Source organism: Phalacrocorax carbo, chromosome 16, assembly GCF_963921805.1.
Source record: "Phalacrocorax carbo chromosome 16, bPhaCar2.1, whole genome shotgun sequence".
In the NCBI taxonomy this organism is placed as follows: domain Eukaryota; kingdom Metazoa; phylum Chordata; class Aves; order Suliformes; family Phalacrocoracidae; genus Phalacrocorax; species Phalacrocorax carbo.
In genome coordinates, this window is record NC_087528.1 from 6,001,199 (window position 1) to 6,021,307 (window position 20,109).

The window sequence follows — 20,109 nt, forward strand, 5'->3', positions numbered from 1 at the left end:
GTTCAGTGGTACGAACTCTGTAGGTACATGCACAAGGAGAATATGTTTAATAACGTCAGTCTTCTCGACATTGCTGACAAGGGTAATACAAGACCCAGTAGTTGGAAATGAAGCTAGAGAACTTAATTATGACATTTCCTAGGACCAAGAGTGACTAAACACAGAAAATTGGTGGTACTTGCACAGTACTTGCTCTGGGGTTACTATAGATAGATTTCCTACGTCAGAGCTGTTCACTGAGGCAAACTCTGGTTACTCCTTTCGCAGCTCCACCGAAGACGGTCAAGCCCCCAGAGGAGCACCTGAAGGCCGAAAACATACAGCTATCTAATTCGTTCAACTACAGCGTGCTCCAACATCTTGGCCAGTTCCCACCTCTCATGCCCAACAAGCAGATCGTCGAATCGAACAGCAACAGCCAGCAGAACGCTGGTGGGAGCAAGCCTGTCATGTCCTACGCAAGTGCTCTGCGGGCTCCGCCAAAGCCCAAACCTCCTCCTGAGCAGACAAAAAAGAATAGCGACCCTTTGTCTTTGTTTCAGGAACTTAGCCTAGGTAGTTCATCAGGTAGCAATGGCTTTTACTCCTATTTTAAATAATCAGATTATTTTTTTTAGAGAGAATTTAATTTTTATTTGTGTCAGTAGATCTAAGGTAGTTGGGGCTTCACCTGTAGTTGCAAATATTCCCTTTGTTTATATTAGTAAATATATCCTCACTTAATTGCTTTGCTGCTAGACTTGAAACTAATTTTTTTAATTATATTCCATTATTTTGCATTTTTTGATGTGGGTCGGTTTTTTGGAAGCTTTTCTGTAGGAAAACACACACATGTTATTTTTTAATTTGTGTAATGTTAATGATATGTTGCATTAAACTAGCAGCTGAGAGGTTACCTGTACAACTTTTAAAAAGGGAAAAAAAAAGGAAAAAAGAAAAAAAGTTAAAAAAAAAAAAGTTTGTTTAAATTGTATTTAAGAAGATTGTAAGTAGCATTTACATTTATTCAATAACATTAGCGTACTATGCTGGGTTTCTGTACCAGAAATGGCCAGTTAATGTAAAAATGTATGTTATTTCTGCTTAAATTCATTTAATTTTTTTTTTTAAATAAAGGTGCAGCATCTTCTAAATACTTTCAGTTTTATCAGCTTTTTTGTGAAGGGATGCTGCATTCTCAGACTTTTATAGTTTTAGATTCTGTATGATGTGGTATTGTATTTTCCATCCACTGTAGGGTAAAGTAAAGGCATTCTTTGCAGACACCTATGCCATTGTTTGGAAACATTCAGATAAAAAGTATTGGTATACTTTAAAATAAACAATAAAAAAACCACAAAAAGCAAAAAAAAAAACCAAGAAAAAATCCCAAAAAAACTCTACATTTTATTTTTGGACAAGCTAGTAATATAAGCTTGTTTGAAAAGTTAATTTGATAGGTTTTTTAAATGAATCATGAAGCTGAAAATAAATTTTTAGGTATGTTGGTGCTTAGTAGATTTAATAACTATTTTAAAAAAATGCGTGAATTTAGTAAAATACTTTTTTGTTTGTTTGTTTAATTTTTTTTCCACTATGCATGTGTAAATGTTTGTAATCTGGCTTTTTCCTCCCCCCTTCTCCAGTGGTATAAAGAATTGTGCCGCTTTAATTTTTTTTTTTTTTTTTTCCGGTAAAACTTTTGGTACATTATTTGATGTTTACATTAAAATGTGACATTATACAAGGAAATTCAGATATTTTGCTAACTGTTTTGTTTGAGGAACATCATTAAAGAAGAGATTTAATGTTTGTCAAAGCTGTATCCAAATTAATCTAAATCTTTTGGGGGTTAAATGGTTCCCAGGTTATTTATCTATATGAGTTCTGCTAAGTTCTCTACAAACCTGGCCCTTTAGGAATACAAACCGAAAAAAAATAATCATGGGATATTTAAAAACTAACGAAGCAAGTGTGAATGAAAACTCAGAAGATAAACTTTGTCCATAAAGATTTCTGGTCTTGCACACTGTTCATACTTTTGCAGCTGGGGAGATGAAGAGGGGGTGTTTGTATAGTTTTTCCAGTTAAGTAGTCCTACTTTTACACTTGAAGAAATAACTTTTATCTGGGAGGTATTTTACAGGGACTGAGCTGGGTGTATTTGCAGTATTCCTCCACTTATTACATACAAAAATTAACATTTTAGAGCTGTGTGGGGGTGATGTCGGATTTTTACAGCCGTCCATGGGACACCTTACTAATGAGCAGTGGTGGCTGCTGTATTCAATCAGATTTTTGCTCTGGTTACAATCAGGTTTTTTTGCATTTGACTTCATGTTTTAAGGCAGGGTCTTTGTGTAACGGGGTTGATTTCAACTCGGTACACTGCAGAGGTTTGCATATAAATTTTTTATTATAAATCTTTGTCGGTTCATGATTCAGAAACAATCTGAAAAACTCTTTCCTTCTTTTTGCTGTAAAGAAAAGCACGCATAACTCGTTAATTTATTTCCTAATGTCTGTACCAAACAAAAGATGCTGGGGGAGGGCAAAGCCCCTGCCAAGTTATGCTTAGCACTTCAGCATAGGGCATCAAATCAAGAGGACCCAAAAATGAGAGAGGCCAAATTCTGCAACCTTGAATCAAGCAAAACTACTGTTAAATGGGTTTTTGCCGAGCTGACGGCTGCAGAAATAGGTCCATGGGAAATTCATTTGCAAGGGCCGGGCGTGTGCTCAGTGTAAGTTAGCCTCAGCCTTTTTATTTCAGTGGAGCTGTGCCAGTTCTCCTCAACAGAGCGCCTGGCACTGTTCTGAGAGAAGAAAAATCTGTGTGCCTGAACGTTATAGTCTGTGAAGAGTTCTTGATGAGATGTGCAAGACTGACAGAGGAGAGGTAGGGTTCAAATGCACTTCACTTCGCCGAGTCGGCATTGTAATTTCAGGGGTTTCAAAATCACTCATTTATATGGAGCAGTCTTTTGATTCTGTTCACCATATTTGAATATTAAACTAATAAACATCACTTGTTAATTTACTGCTATCTGTCAATTGGTTAAGGGGAGATGGTCACATCTCGCCACGTTTTATTCTGTTTTACACTGGCATTTTGTCTACACTGAAAATATTACAGATAAAGGAGCATTTTTCTCTCTGCCTTGCAATTTCAATTCTATAACTACAAAAATCCCCACTGGTTTTGGTTCTAAATTTTCATAAGGAATTTGAGGATGGTATGGTAGAGATCTTCTGACTATCGGCTTTGGAAATGTTTAGCATGAATCAGTTGTATTTCTTAGAGTTATTTTTTTTCCAAAAGATTATTTATTTGGAAATGTCTTGTCAAGCCATTATTTGTCATGTATATAGCACTGAGTGGGATCTTTTGTTTTTAGAGCAAATTAACCAATGTTTATTGATGTCACAGCCCCCAAACTGTATTGCAAACTCTTTTAGGGCTTTAATCGAACTCTTACTAAAATCAAATTAAGCCTTACAGATGGTTCCAGCGGGCACTGGATCGGGCTGCGCTGTAAATATGGAGCTGTTGCAATTACAGTGAAAATTATGAGTTTAGATTCTTGGTTTGTGTAAATTGTTTCAACTCAAGAGGAGACGAATGGAGGCTTGGGCATATACACTGACTACTTGGCTCCTTGACTTTTTTTTATAGCTAAAATGTCACACTTAAAAGTACCATTAGTGCCAAATCCCATGCTCTTTGTCCAGGAATAAACTCCCATTGTTGTCTGTGGAAAATTTAAATGACAGGATCATCCCGATCTAAATTTAGAAAGTTTGTATTTAATATCAAGAATAAGTTCTGGTTTTATTCTCTTTAATTCAAGTTTTTCATGAGAAAAATCTGGATGTCTCATGGGAGGTTGTTAGTGTGGTGCTAAGAACTAATAAAGAATTGGAAGATTTAAAAGTTATCTGAACTCTAAAAAATTAAACTTTTGCATTTCAACTAGAGCTTCTACCCTTTAAAAAGCTACTTACTGAATGCAGCCGGTGGGTTTCACCGTGCATACTTGAATACTGAATTCTTATGAAACTGCAAGCTTTAAACATGGCCTTACTGAGTCAGAGGAAGAAACTGGAGGAGACGCTGCTCGCACCCGTGAGCACAGAGGTAACTCGGAGGTGGATTATGAAGTAACGTTTACATCTTTGGATGGTATAATGCTTTCCTTTGTCCTGGGTGAACTTTGTTACGGATTGGGATATATATGTGCGTGGCCGCAGCTTGCTTGGCTTGCTCGTGCCTTCCCTGCCTGCAGTGATCAGCCTGTTCCTGATAACAGCTCCGCTGCTGCCCAGGTCTCGGGCAGAGCTTTCGTGGCGCGTCCCTGTCTCGCTTCGTCCGTTCTCTGGCCGCCACAGGCGCTGCTGTTGCGCGCTGGTCTCCCTTCTCTGTCCCACACGTCGGTGCAGTGGATGCACCTGGGGATGTGTTCTCAGGCCTGCCCGCAGTGTCAAGCTCATGACGAAGAGCGTGTCCTGGGGACAGTGCCCCTCTCCGGTCCGCCTAGCATAAACCTTCACCCTTTATAATGCTTAGCTGCTATTCAGATGGCAGCCTGAAGTGTTTCCACAATACAACTAATAAATAGCTATTACGATAAAAAGCTGGCTAGTTAGAACCAAAGCCCTTGCATCCGTATTTTCTCCTGGAAGTGTCATCTGGTATAGTTTGTACAGTTTTACTTAATTGTATGGGCTGTGGCATTATTGACCCTTGGCAATATGTGAATGCTTCCAGTGACTTTACAAAGCCTGTGAGTACCATTCCCTACTTTGATTAATTAATGTTTTGTTCCCAGATTTGTCAAGTTCAGCTGTTTTGGGATTTTTTTTCTTCCGAGATCATGCTCTATAAGCAATTCTTTTGCTGTGTATATAATATCTCTACCCTAAGTAGCACTGAGAGCAGTGTTTGACCACTCCAAATTTTCTTTTTAGAGTGAACTCAAGCATATCAGAATCTGCACATTTCCAGAGCAATAAGCCCATGATGCTCATGCTCTGCTTGTGTCGTTGTTCAACTCATTTATTTTGTTAGTTTTTTTAAGTTTCTAGTTTTCCTAGAAAATCTGCAGACAATTAACTTGTCAACACGGATGGTGATGATCGATGGTGCCTATAAAAACTTTGCACATCATATTCCTTGACGTGAGATATGGGCTATTCCTGTTGGTGTAGCAATACTTGCACCAGTATCTCTTTGTAGGTTGTGTCAGGGAACAAGGATTGAATCATTCTAAGTTCTTTTCTTTTATTCAAGTAAAGTAAAAGGTTTTACAGCAAATGTGGTGGAAATGTCAGTTCAGTGTGGGGTTTTTGACAACTATAGATTTAGTTGAGAAATGTTGAAAAGTTTTTACCTCATTAAGGATTAATAGATGCTTCTGATAAATTACAGAAAATGCTCCGTGATCTGAATTATCCAAGATGAGTTAGAAGATGTTGTCAGTCCATTTTCTGTAAGACTTGCTGCCTCCTGAAGGGCAAATACTTTCACAAGACCTGCTGTAAGGCTGCCGCCGTGTTCTCGGCGAGAGCAGTGGTAGTGGGCACGAAACTGAACCAGAGCCCTGGGGTGCTGCCCTGCCGAAATGGGCTTGTGCTCCTGCTCCTGGTTTTATTAAAAAGTAGGCCAGAAATCGGGGTTTATTCCCTCCTGTGCATGTCTCCGTAGGAAGCAGGAGAGCGGCTCGCTGTGTGTCTAGATGCAGAGTGTGCATGTGTGATGTCTTCATGGCTTGAATTTATGTTCAGTAACTTCACAGGAGCCAGAACATCAATCAAGTATGACAAAGCAAGAACGATGTGATCCTCTACTTTGGTCAAAACTATGACTTGACACTCTTTTCTTGCCCTTTGGTGGTGATGGAAATGGAAATAATTTCAGTAGATGCCTTTAAAACAGATCCTGCTGCTATGGGTGTAGTTTGTGGTACAGAGCAGCCTAATACTGCAGTATTTAAGTTATAAAAATAATATAACATTCAAAGGGGCACTGTCCCTCCATGGAAAGCAGAAGCTTATTTTAAGTGAGGTTTAAAGGGAGGTTTATGCAATGAAGACTTTCTGCGCATCGGTCAGGTTCCTGGCATGCAAAGGTCTGACTGGAGCGCACTGGATCCAGCCCAAGGGCTCAGTGTTAATCTCCAAGGCTCTCCCTGGGGCTGGCAGGATGCGGCGCTGCAAACAGCTGTCTCTTGGTGCTGGTGACCTCTTGTATTGGGTATACTGAGCTCAAGAGCTCAAATGCTATCAAGCCCAGGAGAGGAAGTACCCCTCTGCAGTGGGGCAAGGATCTCATTGCGGGGGGGCAAAAATACTCCATCTTTTGGACCTTCTGGAAATAATTTCCAGAACTGTCAAAGTAAGGAGAAAACAGGTGATGGCTGCAAGAAGCAACAGAGTGGAAAGGGATCAGTGAAAAAAAAGAAAGCGTAACCTGTGCCTTTATGAACTACGTGTCGGGCTGGTCAGGCACCCGCGCATCGTGCATATGCTGGCGCTTTTCAAGCACGCACTAAGGGAAAAGTAGGGGTTTGTACCAAGATTTCCGAGCGAAACCCTCGCTGCATGCGCCCATCTGTGCTCCCGTGTGCGCTATAAACCCGGCGGACCTGCGAGCTCTGGGTGAGCTCTTCCTCCCCGGCCTGGCTGGGGCCGGGTGGGTACTGCTGGGATACCTCCTTGCAGATAAATGCTGTTCTGAGAGCTCCGCTAGCTGCTTGCTAAACAGGCAGTTTTGTTCTTCAGGGTTGTTAGTCTGGCACCTTTTTGGCACATTAAATTCACACATTACAGCATTTAAAAATAAGGGAAGCGGATTCTCTCCACGCCTGGTGCCTAACAGCAAATCTTGCTCTTCCATAAACAAAAAACTTCGCGTCTTCTGTTTCATTGACTTTGTGATCTAACACGTCGGCAGACTTTAGCAACCGAAATCTCACAATACCGTGTCACGTGCGATGCCCGGGGCAGCTCGGTGTGTGCCCCGAGGAGGGGATGGGCAGCCAGGTAGATTTACAGAGTGGGAAATGGCATGTGCCCAGGGGACCCGTGGCCAAAGGTGCCCCTGGGTCTGGTAGTGGCAGGACCAAGGTTTGGGATTTCGTGGTGGCTGGTGGTAGTTAATTGTTCTGGGAAGTAATTTGCCTCTTCCTCCCCCTGGTGCATGTTTCTCACTCGGTTCTTAGCCCACCTCCCAAACCCGTGCGTGCTCCTTCCCTTGCGTAGCAGCCAGGTTCCCATCCCCGTTTTGCTCTGACGACTCCCTGCCAGTGAGGACGTTTCTTTCACGTTTTTGTGCTACATTCCTGAAGTTTTGGTGGCCGCTCCCTGCTATCTGCTCAGCTGAGAGAATGAAAACTCAAACTGCTTACAGCTTCCCCCCCCCCAACATCATATTCCTCTTTGTTCTTTATGAAGGCCAATTACTTTTATTAACTCTCTCAAAACACATTATTGGCTCCCTGGCAGAGAGACTTGGATATGGCAGAACAAACCTGCTGTAAGAGCAGCGCCTTTCCCACTGTGAATACCAATGACCAATTTAATGGACGGGTCCCTCATCAGCATTTCTTGATATCTGGAAAAAGAAAATGAAGTCATCTACATGCTTCTCAGTCTTGCAGGGACCGTGCAAAGTAGCGAATGGTGGAAAAGCCTCAACTTAGAGCAGACAGACAGTAAAGCTCAGCAAGTTTAAGAGCTTTAGGAAGCATCTAGCTCAGCTGTCTGAACTGCTGTCTGTGGGTGTAGGATCTCGCTGCCATGAGCTGCGTGTTTTCTCTGCCCCATGAGTAAAGTGAGCACAGAGAGGCTGTAAAACCTCTGGATCCAGGCCAAACCCCAGCACTCACTGCGAATCTTTCTGTTGCCCTCACTGGGGCTTGGATGAAGCGGTTCAGCCCTGATGCGAGCAGGAGCGTGCATGGGATGGGTGAGACCTTCCAGGCTCTGTTTTTCTGAAATATGTATGTTCCTGCTTACGAATGTCACAAAAGGGAGTAAGCAGCTCCTTGGCAGGGCAACAAGTTGGCACCTAAGGATAAGTCGTCACCTGGAAATTACTTTGTCCCAGAAGAAGCGTTGCAAGAGAGGGATGGTGCTTCAGAAAAGCTGTGGGCAAAGGGCTTCCCAGTGCCACAGGACGTGCCACTGATCCGCACAGGGTGTTGAACTTAGACCCACATCCCCAGACCTGGCTTGTCTCAACCCACTGATTGTCCAAGGTGAGGTCATTTTGGTGGTGATGACTGGATTGGGAATGCCTTCGCTTAGGTCTGCGTTGTGTGCGTTTGGGTATCCCAACCTGGGGTCAGCCACCGCAGGGGTCACGCCAACTACTTTCTTTTCTGTTGTTGTCACATGTAAAGGATCTCCCTAGAAACTAGCCTCTGTTTCCCCGAACAATGAAAATGCAAATTAGGGATGTCAGCTCTGTACCCAAAAATAAGATTTCAAAACCATTTAGCATTTCACAGTGGTTCAGTGACAACTTGAAGACTTGCAGTTGTCTCTCATGATGAGAGACAGGCAGAGTTCCCCAGCTCATGCTCAGATCTGAGCACCAATGAATGCTTTATCCCAGAACTTTATAAGATACATGTTATTTGTAGTGCTTTTCAACTTCAAAGAGCTTGAAAAATATTAATGCAACTTCACAAAAGGCTTCTGTTCTCACTGCCACTCTACCGATGGCAAAATGGAGACATGCTTGAGTCTGGCTGGGGGCTGCTGGGGCACGGCAGGGCCATGGTCAACCCCTCACACCAGCACAAAATTGCTGGGTAATTTCCTGAAATGTTTGAACATGTCATGATTTCTTCAAAATGATCACAGATCTTCTGTTCTGAATTCTGTCTGCTTTTCTTTAGAACTGTGGACAGGCAAGTGCAGAGGGAAGGATGCGTTGGTTTCCTTTTCTCCTGCTTTTTAAATTATCGGGGGAAAGAACTGCAATGTAAACCACGTGCTTTTTCCTACTTGGAGGCAAAATGCTGAACAGATTCTGAAATTTGAACTGAAGCCTCTTGGTGCTGGGGGACCGTGATGCAAAGAGCTCAGCCGGAGGAGCTGGGTGAGCGTGTGGGGCTCGGGGATCCCCAGGCCCCCCAGTGCTGCAGGCGGCTGCGGCAGAGCAGCGCGGGGGCTCTGCAACGCGACCAGCCTCCGCCGCATCCCCCATCAGCGATGCCTCGGGCGTACATTTCTTCAAGCATGCATAAACAGCGGTGCACTTTTGTAGTGTTTTTGGGGCTGACTCTCCTGGGTGTTTCAGTCTAAGTCCTTTCCTTCTTGGCAGCTACCTTGAAGGATGTTTCTGAAAATGTGGTTTTATATATGTATGCAGTGAGCAAAACACGGATTCTTAAAAAGCCCATTCATGAGGAACAAATGAGAGCTCTGTACAGTAAGTACCATCCAGAATTACACTGTCATTCCGGACCAGGCAGAATTTGATGGGCCAGATGATTAATCCGTCAAAAACATTTTCCAGAAAATCATGCTACTGGAAGATTATGCTTTTTATTAAAGGAAAACATCACTCAATGTTCAGTGCTTCTGTGCTTTGCAATCGAAGTTTAAGCAGAACAAAACCTGTATCTTGTGGGTTTTTGGTGCATAATTCCAAAGAATGGAACTGCAGGGTGAAAATTTATAGGACAAATTTTTATCCCAATGCCAGGCAAAGGTGGAGGTTTTTAGTTTGAGGTTTTCCTTTTTTAAAATTTTTTCAAATTTTAGCAATTTAACATACTGGCGTAAGGATATCCAACTTATTCCAGAGTGGTGAGCTCTTCTTAGGGAGGTAGAGGAGTATTGCATGAATGGGGAAGTGGACTCCCCACGGAGCTAGAATTTCTCGCCATCTCTCTCTGACCAAGTGAGATGTAAAAGCCCAATAACCCTCACGGATCTACACCCAACTACACTAAACACCTTCTCCCCAAGAAAGCTATCTTCTCTGTGACATGAGCTGCCTCACGCAGATTTTCACCCAACTGCATCAGCACAGGGCATCCCCCAGTTGGCACAGAGCAGTGCCATTCACCCACAGCCCATGCTGGTGCTGAATGCTCTTTCTGCTTTCTTAAAAAAAAAGGAGGAAAAATAAAACAACAAACAAAGCAATAATTACAATTGAACATGCCTTGGTTCAGTAATGACTTAGTTAATGGAGTGCACATTGTATAGTGAGACCCAGACATTTTAAAAAATACAAATCTTTTCAGAACGCTTTCTGTTCTTTTTTCAATGGTGCTGGGAACGTCAGTGCTCCGGTTCTGCATCCATGCAGGTCTCCCAGGGGTTCTGGGGGAAGCGAGGCAATGCAATCAGGAGGAGGATGATGCCACAGATGAAGAGCAGGACGAAGGAGGTGCAGGCACAGGCGAAGGACCAGGAGTAACTGTATTCAATCCAGACTGTCTCCTTGCTGTCGATCATCCTCTTCACAGATTGTCTCATGACTTCAACAGAGATGATGATGCAGAGACCTGGAGGAAGATAGGAGCAGTGGGTTGAATAACCAGCTGTCAATTTTTCATTCTTAATTAACCACCTCATCTGTCTCTTTGCACACAGGAATTGCACCGAGATTCACAGGTGAGTCACTGACTGTTTGAAGGAATCAGCGCTCGCAACTGCTTAGAGCCGTGCTGTACCCCAGGCTGTCCAAGTCAGCTGGTGACTTGTTGAGTGTGATCTTTTAGGCAGGCTTGGATGAGAAACTCAAAGTGGTGGAGGAATAATTTCATTCCCTCGGGAGCTTTTCCAAAGGTTGAATAAGAGTTTTATTGAGGTGAAAATTTGCACCTCTGTCTTTCAGTCATTGTGGCATGTCAAGGTATTACTAGCTCATGTAAAAATACAGTCTTCGTGTTTCTGGGAGACAGCTGTGTATTTTTGGGCTTAGATCAGCTGTTTCTTGGTTTGAGTCTTAAGAAATGTGATAGAATAATATAATCCTGGTTTAGACTGGGGCCAGAACTGAATATGTTAGAAATGTCCCCTTTTTAAAGGTAGTTGGAGAAAATACAGACAAGCTGCTGGGGAATGCTTGCTGAGCAGGACATTTTCAGAGCTCTTCAGCTGGAGCACCACATAGGGACTTGTAGTCTCTTACTGCAGCTAGGAAGAAAATGCTGCTTTCAGGACATTTTTAGGAGTCTCTCCATCCTCCCAGAATCCATCTAAGTTTCTCTACCTTGTCCTATGAACTGAGTGCAAGTGTGTGAGCACAGAGCTTCCTACCTGCGAAGGTGTAGAACATGGATGCTGGCTTCAGCAGATAGTCCCTCTTCTTCCTGAAGGATAAGAGGACGCAGATTGTTCCGATGATTGCAAAGCCAACGCTGAAGATGGCAATGGCTGCAGCTGAAATGCTGTATTCTGCCAAAGCAAAACAAACACCATAAAATGCAAAGGTCTGCAGATTTTGAGCATCCTCCCATCAGCTATTGTGACTTTGCAGTAGGTCACTCTGAGTGAATATTTTCCTCAAATAAAACAGGGGCAAGTATTGGCCATGTGTATTTTGAATGCAAAGGGTATAAAAACAGAGCAGGAAGGGGAAACACTTTCTGAACACTTACTTTAGCAAATGACACCTGTATTGGTCTGATGAACTTCTGGGCTGGCGTTGTTTTAGCTCTGCTGCATAGATGTTATTGTTGAAGCCTTACTGGGCTCCATGCTCTCATGTCTTCTATCGCTCCACACTCTGCTCTCCGAGTAAATAGGCAGCTTTATGCTATTTTTATTCCAGGTCTGTATTGCAGAGCCCCGACAAGGCCCCCGTGCATGGTGCCGATGTTGTGCCGATGCAGAAAGACAACTGTATGCTCCATAGGGCTCAAAATCCGAGCAGGCAAAGCAGGCAGGAGGCCAGAGGTGAAGCGTGTGTGTGCCATCCTTTTTTTCCTTTTTTCTTTTTTCTTTTTTTCCCCTTTAAGACAATGGTTTCCAGCTCTGTGAAAACCCAGCTTCTTCAGGGCACGTGATTAAATCCTCCTTAAAATGTCCTGGTTTTTGCTAAGCCAGCTAAGATGTGCACTGGACACTTCCCCCAGCCAAAGCACAGTTCAGTGCATGAATGGAGGGGAAGAACTGCTAATCCAGGCCTTCATTTGCATATCACATTCGTTTTCAGATTAGTTTAATATTTAACACATGTAGCCGTATGTGAACATCACAGTGCCTGATGATATTTGCCTTTCAAACCATTAAAAAAATATCTCCCAGGCAAAATCATGAAGAATTTTTTTGCCTGTTACTAATTAGCTCCCATCAAAATGTAGCTATTTCTGCAAAAGGGAACAGCAGATCGCTCTTTGTTCTCATTGCTTTTCATACCACTGTTTTATTTTAATTTCCTTAATGTTTCTCTTGCCTGTGTGCTAGAACTGCCTGAAAGAGTTAATTTAAATGTAAATTCTTTTGCTGCAGCTTAAGCTTTTTTGTTTACTTAAAAGTTCTTCCTTAATTTTTTCTGAAATGACTAAGAAGGCATTGGGTATGTTTTTAACATCAGATGACTGGAACTGAGAGTATATAAATGAGCAAAAGCAGGTAGCTCAGATACGTGCTCTTCTATGCACTTAAAATTCCCAGTCTTTCCTGTCTTAGGGAACTGCTTTTTTAGAAAACCCATATGCCGTTTTCCACCATTATAATTTCCACTGTAAGCAAAGCAGATTGTTTAATATGTGTAATGTAATCATCGGCTCATTTACTCCACAGCAAAATATGTCATGTGGCAAACTAGAAAGGAATTTGTCCCTAATGAGAGGGCGAGAAAGAGAGAGGAGCAGATTACACGAGTGCTAAAAATATTTGGCTTTATCAAGAACTTAGGAGAAATGTGAAATTTGTCTGTGAAAGACTGTTTTCAAAATCCAGGCTCTGTAAACAGTGACTGTGCGTGTCTTTGTAGGATCTCTGTTCCTTCCTCCCATTGATAGCTCTGCTTTTCACATGACTTTCATATAAAATCAATATGAAGCATAAAAATCCTAATGGTCTGCACAGTCTCTGTACTTCTTTTCAGGGTCAAGACTCTGTTTGGGGTATGATTTATTCATTTAGATTTTATTAATGTCTTCTTCCCTCAATGGCAAAGGCTCAGAGTGTTGCGGATAGGGCCAATGTTGTAGTCATTTTTATGCTGAAAAGACTCTTTGCAGTTTTCATGTGCATTGACATTGTTATATATTTGTGGGACAACTTCAAGTAAAATCACAGTTATGAGTGTGATCGCATATGAAGACTATTCTTCCCAGGAAGCTGGCATTTGACCTTGTTCAGAGCATTGTTTTTTTTTTTACGTTTTTCCCAGCTAGTGGTATCTGACAGAAATTCCTCTACTGCCTTCAGTGGAACCAGGACTGAACCCTCATTTTGGGGATCCCTTTACCTTAGATCTTGTGTGCACCTCGGTTAGGAAAATATTTTTCAGGATCGTTCTTACCTTTCTGGGTGGTTACTTCAAATATCTCCGAGCTCTGTCCTGGTGTGAAGTGCTTGAAGTAGGAGCAGTTGTGTTCTGAAAGAGAAAAGGTAATTTAGTGTCCTTGGAAATCTCTGATAAAATGTAGTAAAACTGAGTTTGATTTTATTGATGTATCAAAATTTGCATGCAATGTTTTTAAGGTTCCCTATCCTTGGTAGCACAGAGAAATTGGAGCTGGATCTTCTATTTGGGAGCAGATGAGTGGCACGCACGTGCCAGGCCACCAGCTCCAGCACGGACGAGGATGGAGCCCTCTCTGATACCTTTTGTGGGCTGCTCCCTCCGAAAGGTTTTCACACTGATTGCTCATCTATTTAAAACAATAATTACAGATAATTTTTCTCATTCTGTCTTTGGCCATCACACATTCCTGCCTCTCTGTATTTCCTGACGGTGAGACTGGCAGTGCCAGCAGCTGAGCTGGTCTCTCAGCTCGCCTCCCCTCACCGCTGCCAGCCCACGCCATAATGGCATTGCCCTATCAGCCATAGGAGAGTCACAGCTTGGACTCCAAAAGAAGAGGATGGAGTGTCCTCATCCACCTTCTCCCTCCCAGCTCACCCCTCCTCCAGCTCACAGCCCCCCGCGTGGCAGCGGCCGGCGGGCAGGAGCAGCCCTGGGGAGTTTGCTGCATGGGGGGAGGCCACCATGCTGTGGGGGTCCCAGAGATGCGGCTGCTGCAGTGCAGCGAAGCACATGGTCTCTTAATACAATAGGGACACTGAGGGCTTTTTTTTTTGGCTGTGAAACCAAAAAGACAAGAGCCACCTGAAGCCGCAGTTGTCCAGGGAAGGGAAGACTGATGAAAGCCATATGAGTCAAGGACAAAGAGGTTCTCACTCAACCTGGCTTTACCAAAGTTCACTCCCATCAAAGCAGTTACTAAATTAATTTGATAAGACAGCAGATTTAGATAGTGGGAACTCATGAAGTTCCTCTATCTGGACTTTACGCGAGCACTCTGCCACGTACATGGGATATTTATAGAGGGGTTATAAAGTGAAGAGGGATCAAGATTGTGGGGCGGGGGAATAGTGGGAGGAGGGAAGTTGGTAGCTGAGACTCTCAATGGCCATGATATTCTTTCATATTCAGCCTAGTGAGAGTCAGCCAGCGAAGAGATGTCATTGCTGCCAGTAGATACACGGGAGGCTTTCAGCCTCAGCGTCTCAGTGGGATGGGGAAGGGTCTGGTGAGGACCTGCTGACTTGAAGCTTTGGCAGCAGCAGGGTTAGAGTGGAGGGTGTTCTTGCTATTTATAACTGATTTAATTGAAGGTTTGAAGGGGCGCAGCGCTGGGAGAACAGTTGCTCGCCAGGAATTTAGCTGGAAGGGTGCAATTGCAGAGACATGTCGAGCAGCGCCAGCTCTGATTGCACTATTCTGCTGAGCCGGGCTGGAGAGGACATGCTCAGCGCCTGCCCCAGCACCCCTCCTGCTCCCCAGGTTGGACTCCCATCAGCCCAGGAACTCACACCAAGATTGCATGAAATGCAGGTGCTGCCTGTGGCGAGGGGCCACTTAGTTAACGCCAGCATCTCTTGTCCGTTAAATAACGGAGTTAGCACCAATTTCTGGGAGGTGCTGGGAGAAAGTCTCGAGGATTTTATGGTCCTCTCCAGTGTCTGCCAGGACATGCTGTTACAGTGCAGGTCACCTGAGCCGGGTCCCGGGTGCAGGACTGCGCAGGGTTTCTGCCTGGGCACACGTCCTGCATTTCGGTGTTTATTTACAGCATTAATTTCGAGTGGCAAGAAGATACCAGAGTACTGTATGTTATAGTGCAGAACCAACTGTACTGTTGGTTCTTGTCTTTTTTTCTTTTGTCATGTAAATGGCAGATGTTGGAGTTACTGATTCAAGGAGAATTTATTTTCTCTCCCCCACAAGATAGGCAATTGTAAAGTAGTGTTTTTGGTCCCATTAGAGGAAGATTCCTTTGAGATGCTGTTAGCTACTTAATCTTACAAGCTGACTTTCATTTCATCTGCAGCTTCTCCTTACTGGAGGCTAGGTTAATGGTCAGCTCTGGCATCTCCTGACCTGTTCTTTATTATCCTTGCTAACGACTGGAACAAACACATTTGAACTCAGACCTCTGTGACTGAAATTGCAGATTTTGAGCCCCAGAGCAGAGGTTGCATGCTGCTGCCAGTGTCTGAGAGGTGGCTGAGGCTGAGCATTCAGTCTGGCGATCCCAGTTCGGGATTCCTTTGGCTCCTGTGGGAGCGGGGAGGGAGATGGGATGAAACTGGCGCACCTCATCTTGAATTATTTGGTTTGCCTTTTAATTAATTCTCTGCAAACTGTGAACTTATAAAGGAGTCCTCAGGTGTGCTGGGTGTACAAAGCCTGAGGTGAAGCCATCCAGACATGGCGTGATGGGGGACACAGCACAGCTCCACGTCCACTGCAGGTGCCCAAACCTCCAGTCCGTGAAGGCTCAGCGGAGTGGGAGCACACAAAACCTTATTTTGGAGGAGGCCTTCTCTGCAGGAAAAGGAGCTGCCTCTTTGTTTGTGGCTTATAGCAAAGCTCTGCCAATGTACAACAAATGGGGTTATCACAGAAGTCTTTTAGCTCCAGGGGAGGTGTTTCTGGAAAATGCATTTATTCTGGCAAAATATAACTAGATTGATTTTGGTAAAGTGATATATTGTTTTAAGTTTAAAGATGCTTCATTGCTCTGTTGAGCTGGGAATATCTGTTTCAATAAGGCTCCCTGTTATTTAAGAGAACTGAGGCACTTCAATGCCTCTGGTGCCATCACAAATAGGAGAAAAGCCCGTTTGTGTCACACCACATTTACATAATGGAGAGGATTTAAATTAGCTTTTACAATGGATGAAAGCCATGTGGCAATCTTTGTTTCTCTCCACCCGTAATTGCATTCTCTCTGCCACGAGGTCACCTCGGTGTGCTGACGGGAGCAGACCAGGGGCTCTGTAGTCATTAAGACTTGCGTGAACTTCGGGGTTGTAACACGCCATTTACCACACAGTGTCATCCCCCTTCCAGGTCACCCACCCTTACAGCCCTCCTGGCCCCTTCCCTTCAGATCCACCGTTCCTGGATGACTGCTGTGTGGGGGCAAATCGGCCACTTCATCTTTCTTCTGCTGATGCAGAGCCAACCTCTGCTGCCTCTCACTGCCATGGGGCTGGACGGCAGCTACCGCAGCCATGGGACGTAGTCAACATGCAATCACATTGAGCTACGGTTGAAACGTGCGGATCTGCAATATAAAGACCTCATGGGGGGAGAAAGGGCAGAGAGGCCACAAGGAGTTTGGAGCATGCAGAGTTTCATGTGTCACCCATGAGTGTTGGAGTGGGGAGCAGCTGGAGCCCACCTTGCCCTCAAACGTCAGATGAACACTAGCATGTGGGGTTTTGTGGTGGGCTGGATGGTTAGAAAAACCTGGATTTAATGTGAAATTTCCACTTGTGTTAAGTCTGGGAGACGGGACCTGCTGCTGTGATTAGAGGAGGTGTTAAGGTGAGGGCTGAGCAGTGGAGGGGGCCAGACCTTGGGGTCTGACCTGGCCAGCAAGCCAGGGAAGGCCTTTGACACACACTGAGTTTTGGAGATGGTAACTCCAAATAGTTTAATTTCATGCCAGTCTTGCAGAGTGAATCTCTTATACGGACATGGGGAACAAGACAGCCCTGCTGATAACCCATTTGCTCAAGCACTTTTTGTCTCCAGTTGCCTGAACTCAGGTTCCCTTATTTACAAAGACCTATTGAACCTGCTGGCGGCACACGCAGGCTGTAGAGCATCCCCACCGGTGCCCAGCATGCAGGTGCACAAAGGCCCACTTTGTAGGACAACACCTGCACTGGAGTCGCTGGCTGTGAAGGCAAACTCAGTTTACAGCTGGTATTAAACCGCCTCAGTGCCCACTGACCACAATTGAAAATGTCTCTGTATTAATCTGAATTTGCCCAGTTTTAAGAGCCATCTCCCTGATCTTTTTATTTCTTACAGCAGGATGCTGAACCTTTTCCGATTTGTCAACATCCTTGGAAGTGCACTGTAAAATTTTAAAGCTCTGCCTAAATCACAGCCCTGCTTTGTGGACTGTGAGCCAAGACATTCTCCCCATTTTGCACTGTGCTGAGCTCAAAACCTAATAAATAATGTTAATCATGCCATCCATTTCCTCCTCAGGGAGTGACTGGTAAATGGTTATTAATGCAGTGATAAATTCTTATGTTTCTTTTCCAGTCCTGGCAGTAATGTCTGGTTATGTCTCATGATTTTCAGGAAAACCAGTGCCCACATCTGCTCTTTTACTGCACGTTTGTTCATTCACATTTTCCCAACTGCTGCAGGTTTCACAACCCTGGTGTTTCCCTGCCGACATCTCTTCCCAGAAGTGTGAAATCAATCTAATGTGAGCCATGCGGACGCAGCATCGTTTAGCAGCCCGAATCCATGGGGGCTCTGCTCTCCCCCTCCACCCCACGCCGTGTTCCAGGTGTGAGTAAAATGGGGATTAAAGTATTTATATTATAACTGAGGTGCAAATTTCACCCTTTGAAACTTGGATGCTGATTATGACACAGGATGTCATCCAAATTCCCAAATAGCTTTTAAAAATGGGAAAACCATGTCTGGGGTGGGGCTGGTGGCTCAGCCCCTCCGTCGTCACCCAGTTGTTCGCTGTGCTTGGCAGAACGGCAGCGCTGGGACGTGATTCAACGCCCATGCAAGCACATGCTGATGTCTGTCAAAGATAGTAGCTGCTTTCGTGCTGCCCTGCCTGTGAGTCTGCTCTTTGCAGACAGCTGGATATTTATGAGTTTTATATTTACCCCGCAGCTGTGCAATTTTGGTGGTTATCCACCAATTTCTATTGTTTTTTTCCTTTTGTGGGAGTTTTCCTCCATGCGCAGGGAAAGGTGTACAGTGAGGAATATGTTTCTAGGCACATAAGTACCTCTGCGAGAGACATTAAACATACAGATGACACAATCCCAAATTTGGTTAGAGGCAGATCCGAATGCTGAGGCTGAGCCCCTCTCTTCAGAACATGTAATTTGGCCAAAGAGATCAAGAATCGCAGTAATACAGGGAATATACGCTAAGTCCAGGCAGTAAGATTTTTCACAGGAAGTTTTCAAATATGTGTTAACATATATATTTCATTTCAAGCAGCGAGTCTAACATGAAGGCAATCCTGTTATTTCTGTTCTGGAAAGCATCCAGTACCCTATGAGCCTTCTAAAAAAGCAGTGTAGCTCGGTCACGGAGGGAGTGTGTTAGTGCATGCGGCGTGAATGTTGCTGACTTTGTGATCAGCAAAAACATAATGAGCTCCTTTTACCATGGGAATGTAACTGTCTTCCCGGAACGCAGCCGTCCCCACTCCCTCACCACCCTCTGTATCGATTGCATTGGAGGAGCCCATGATGGAGCTGTGTGGGACCGGGCTGCCTCTGCCGAGACATGAGGAGGCTCAGTAAGTCATTGAGAAATTGCTTCAAACTCAGTTTATGACTTTTTTTGGAAGTTGGCAAAACATTCTGCAGGTCCCTGTTCCTCCCTGCCCTGAGGAACGGTTGTTATTGAAATAGCTTGGAGATAACCTAATGCCAGCCATAAACAGGCTGTTCCTTCGTAGCTGTATGGATCTGGAAATCCTAAAGATCCAGCTACGTATGGTGGACCTATAAATCCTCTTTCTTGGCTGCTGCCGTCAGCGTGCCTGGGTGCCTTGGGACCCGTGGCTGATGTCAGCAAAATTTCCTCTGTTCCAATTTCACTCTGTGATTTCCACCGCGTCCCATCCTCCTCCCTTCCTCCCTGCCTCTGTCGTTGTTGCACAGGAGACTCAAATATGGTCACAAATAGACGTGCAAGGCAACAGAGCGCACACTGACAGCAAGTGGGATGACAACGAGGTGTGTTTGCAGACCAAAATGAAAACAGCCCCAGGCAGCCCCATGCCAAATTAAGCGCCAAGGGAACACGGACCCTATTTTCCTTCTGCCATGTCCTGCAACCTCCTAAGCAAAGCCTGGCACGACCGCCTGGTGCTTTCTCCCATGCATTGGTGGGTGGTCACCTACCTCCTGGCAGGCTTATCGGCCCACAGCCCTTCTCTTTGGGACCTTGCTCCTGCATAAAAATCCGCTTTGTACAGAGTCGCCATAGCCCAAAATGAGCCTCTTCGCAGGTGCCGTTATATTCCTCCACTTTGGGGCTGAGCACGGCCCAGTGGTCAGTCACTACGGCTGCAAACAGGAGCGAGACGCCGACCAGGATCACGGAGAACGTCAGCCGGACCTTCAGGGGTTTGCTCTCATCCATCCCGCTCCAGACCAGCGCTCCCGGCGGAGCGCGGCGGGCGATTCGTGAGGTCTCCCAAAATGCTGGCGCATCTGAGCGTTTGCAAATGCCAGCCCCGCGCTGCCCGGGGAGAGCGGGGCGGCTGCAGGCAGCTGCTGGCCTGTGTCAGCCGGCGCAGCAAGGAGGCTATTAATGCACATAACGAGAGGAGCGCCCGGCGGAGCTCAGCTTTCCGCCCCGACCCACTGGGTTTGTTTTGGATTCCCATGAGCCGACTGGGTGGGCGCTCGCTC

At 44.8% G+C, this 20,109-nt stretch overlaps 2 protein-coding genes across 6 annotated transcripts in view; one reads left to right on the top strand and one right to left on the bottom strand.

Moving 5' to 3' along the window:
- The window catches only part of HELZ (helicase with zinc finger), a 90,818-nt gene extending 87,798 nt beyond the window's left edge, over positions 1-3,020 (top strand). For all 5 annotated transcript variants that reach the window (XM_064466802.1, XM_064466801.1, XM_064466804.1 and 2 more), the window contains one exon: positions 268-3,020. In XM_064466802.1, coding sequence (XP_064322872.1) covers positions 268-599 — 332 coding nt within the window. In that variant the 3' untranslated portion in view covers positions 600-3,020. The remainder of the gene's footprint in view (positions 1-267) is intronic.
- Positions 3,021-9,515: 6,495 nt separating this feature from the next.
- Positions 9,516-20,109, bottom strand: CACNG1 (calcium voltage-gated channel auxiliary subunit gamma 1). Its single transcript, XM_009513198.2, has 4 exons — positions 19,597-20,109; positions 13,478-13,552; positions 11,263-11,400; positions 9,516-10,505 (listed from the first exon to the last, which is right to left on the bottom strand). The coding sequence occupies exons 1-4, from the start codon at positions 19,835-19,837 to the stop codon at positions 10,279-10,281; spliced, it is 681 nt and encodes a 226-aa protein (XP_009511493.1). The 5' UTR covers positions 19,838-20,109; the 3' UTR covers positions 9,516-10,278.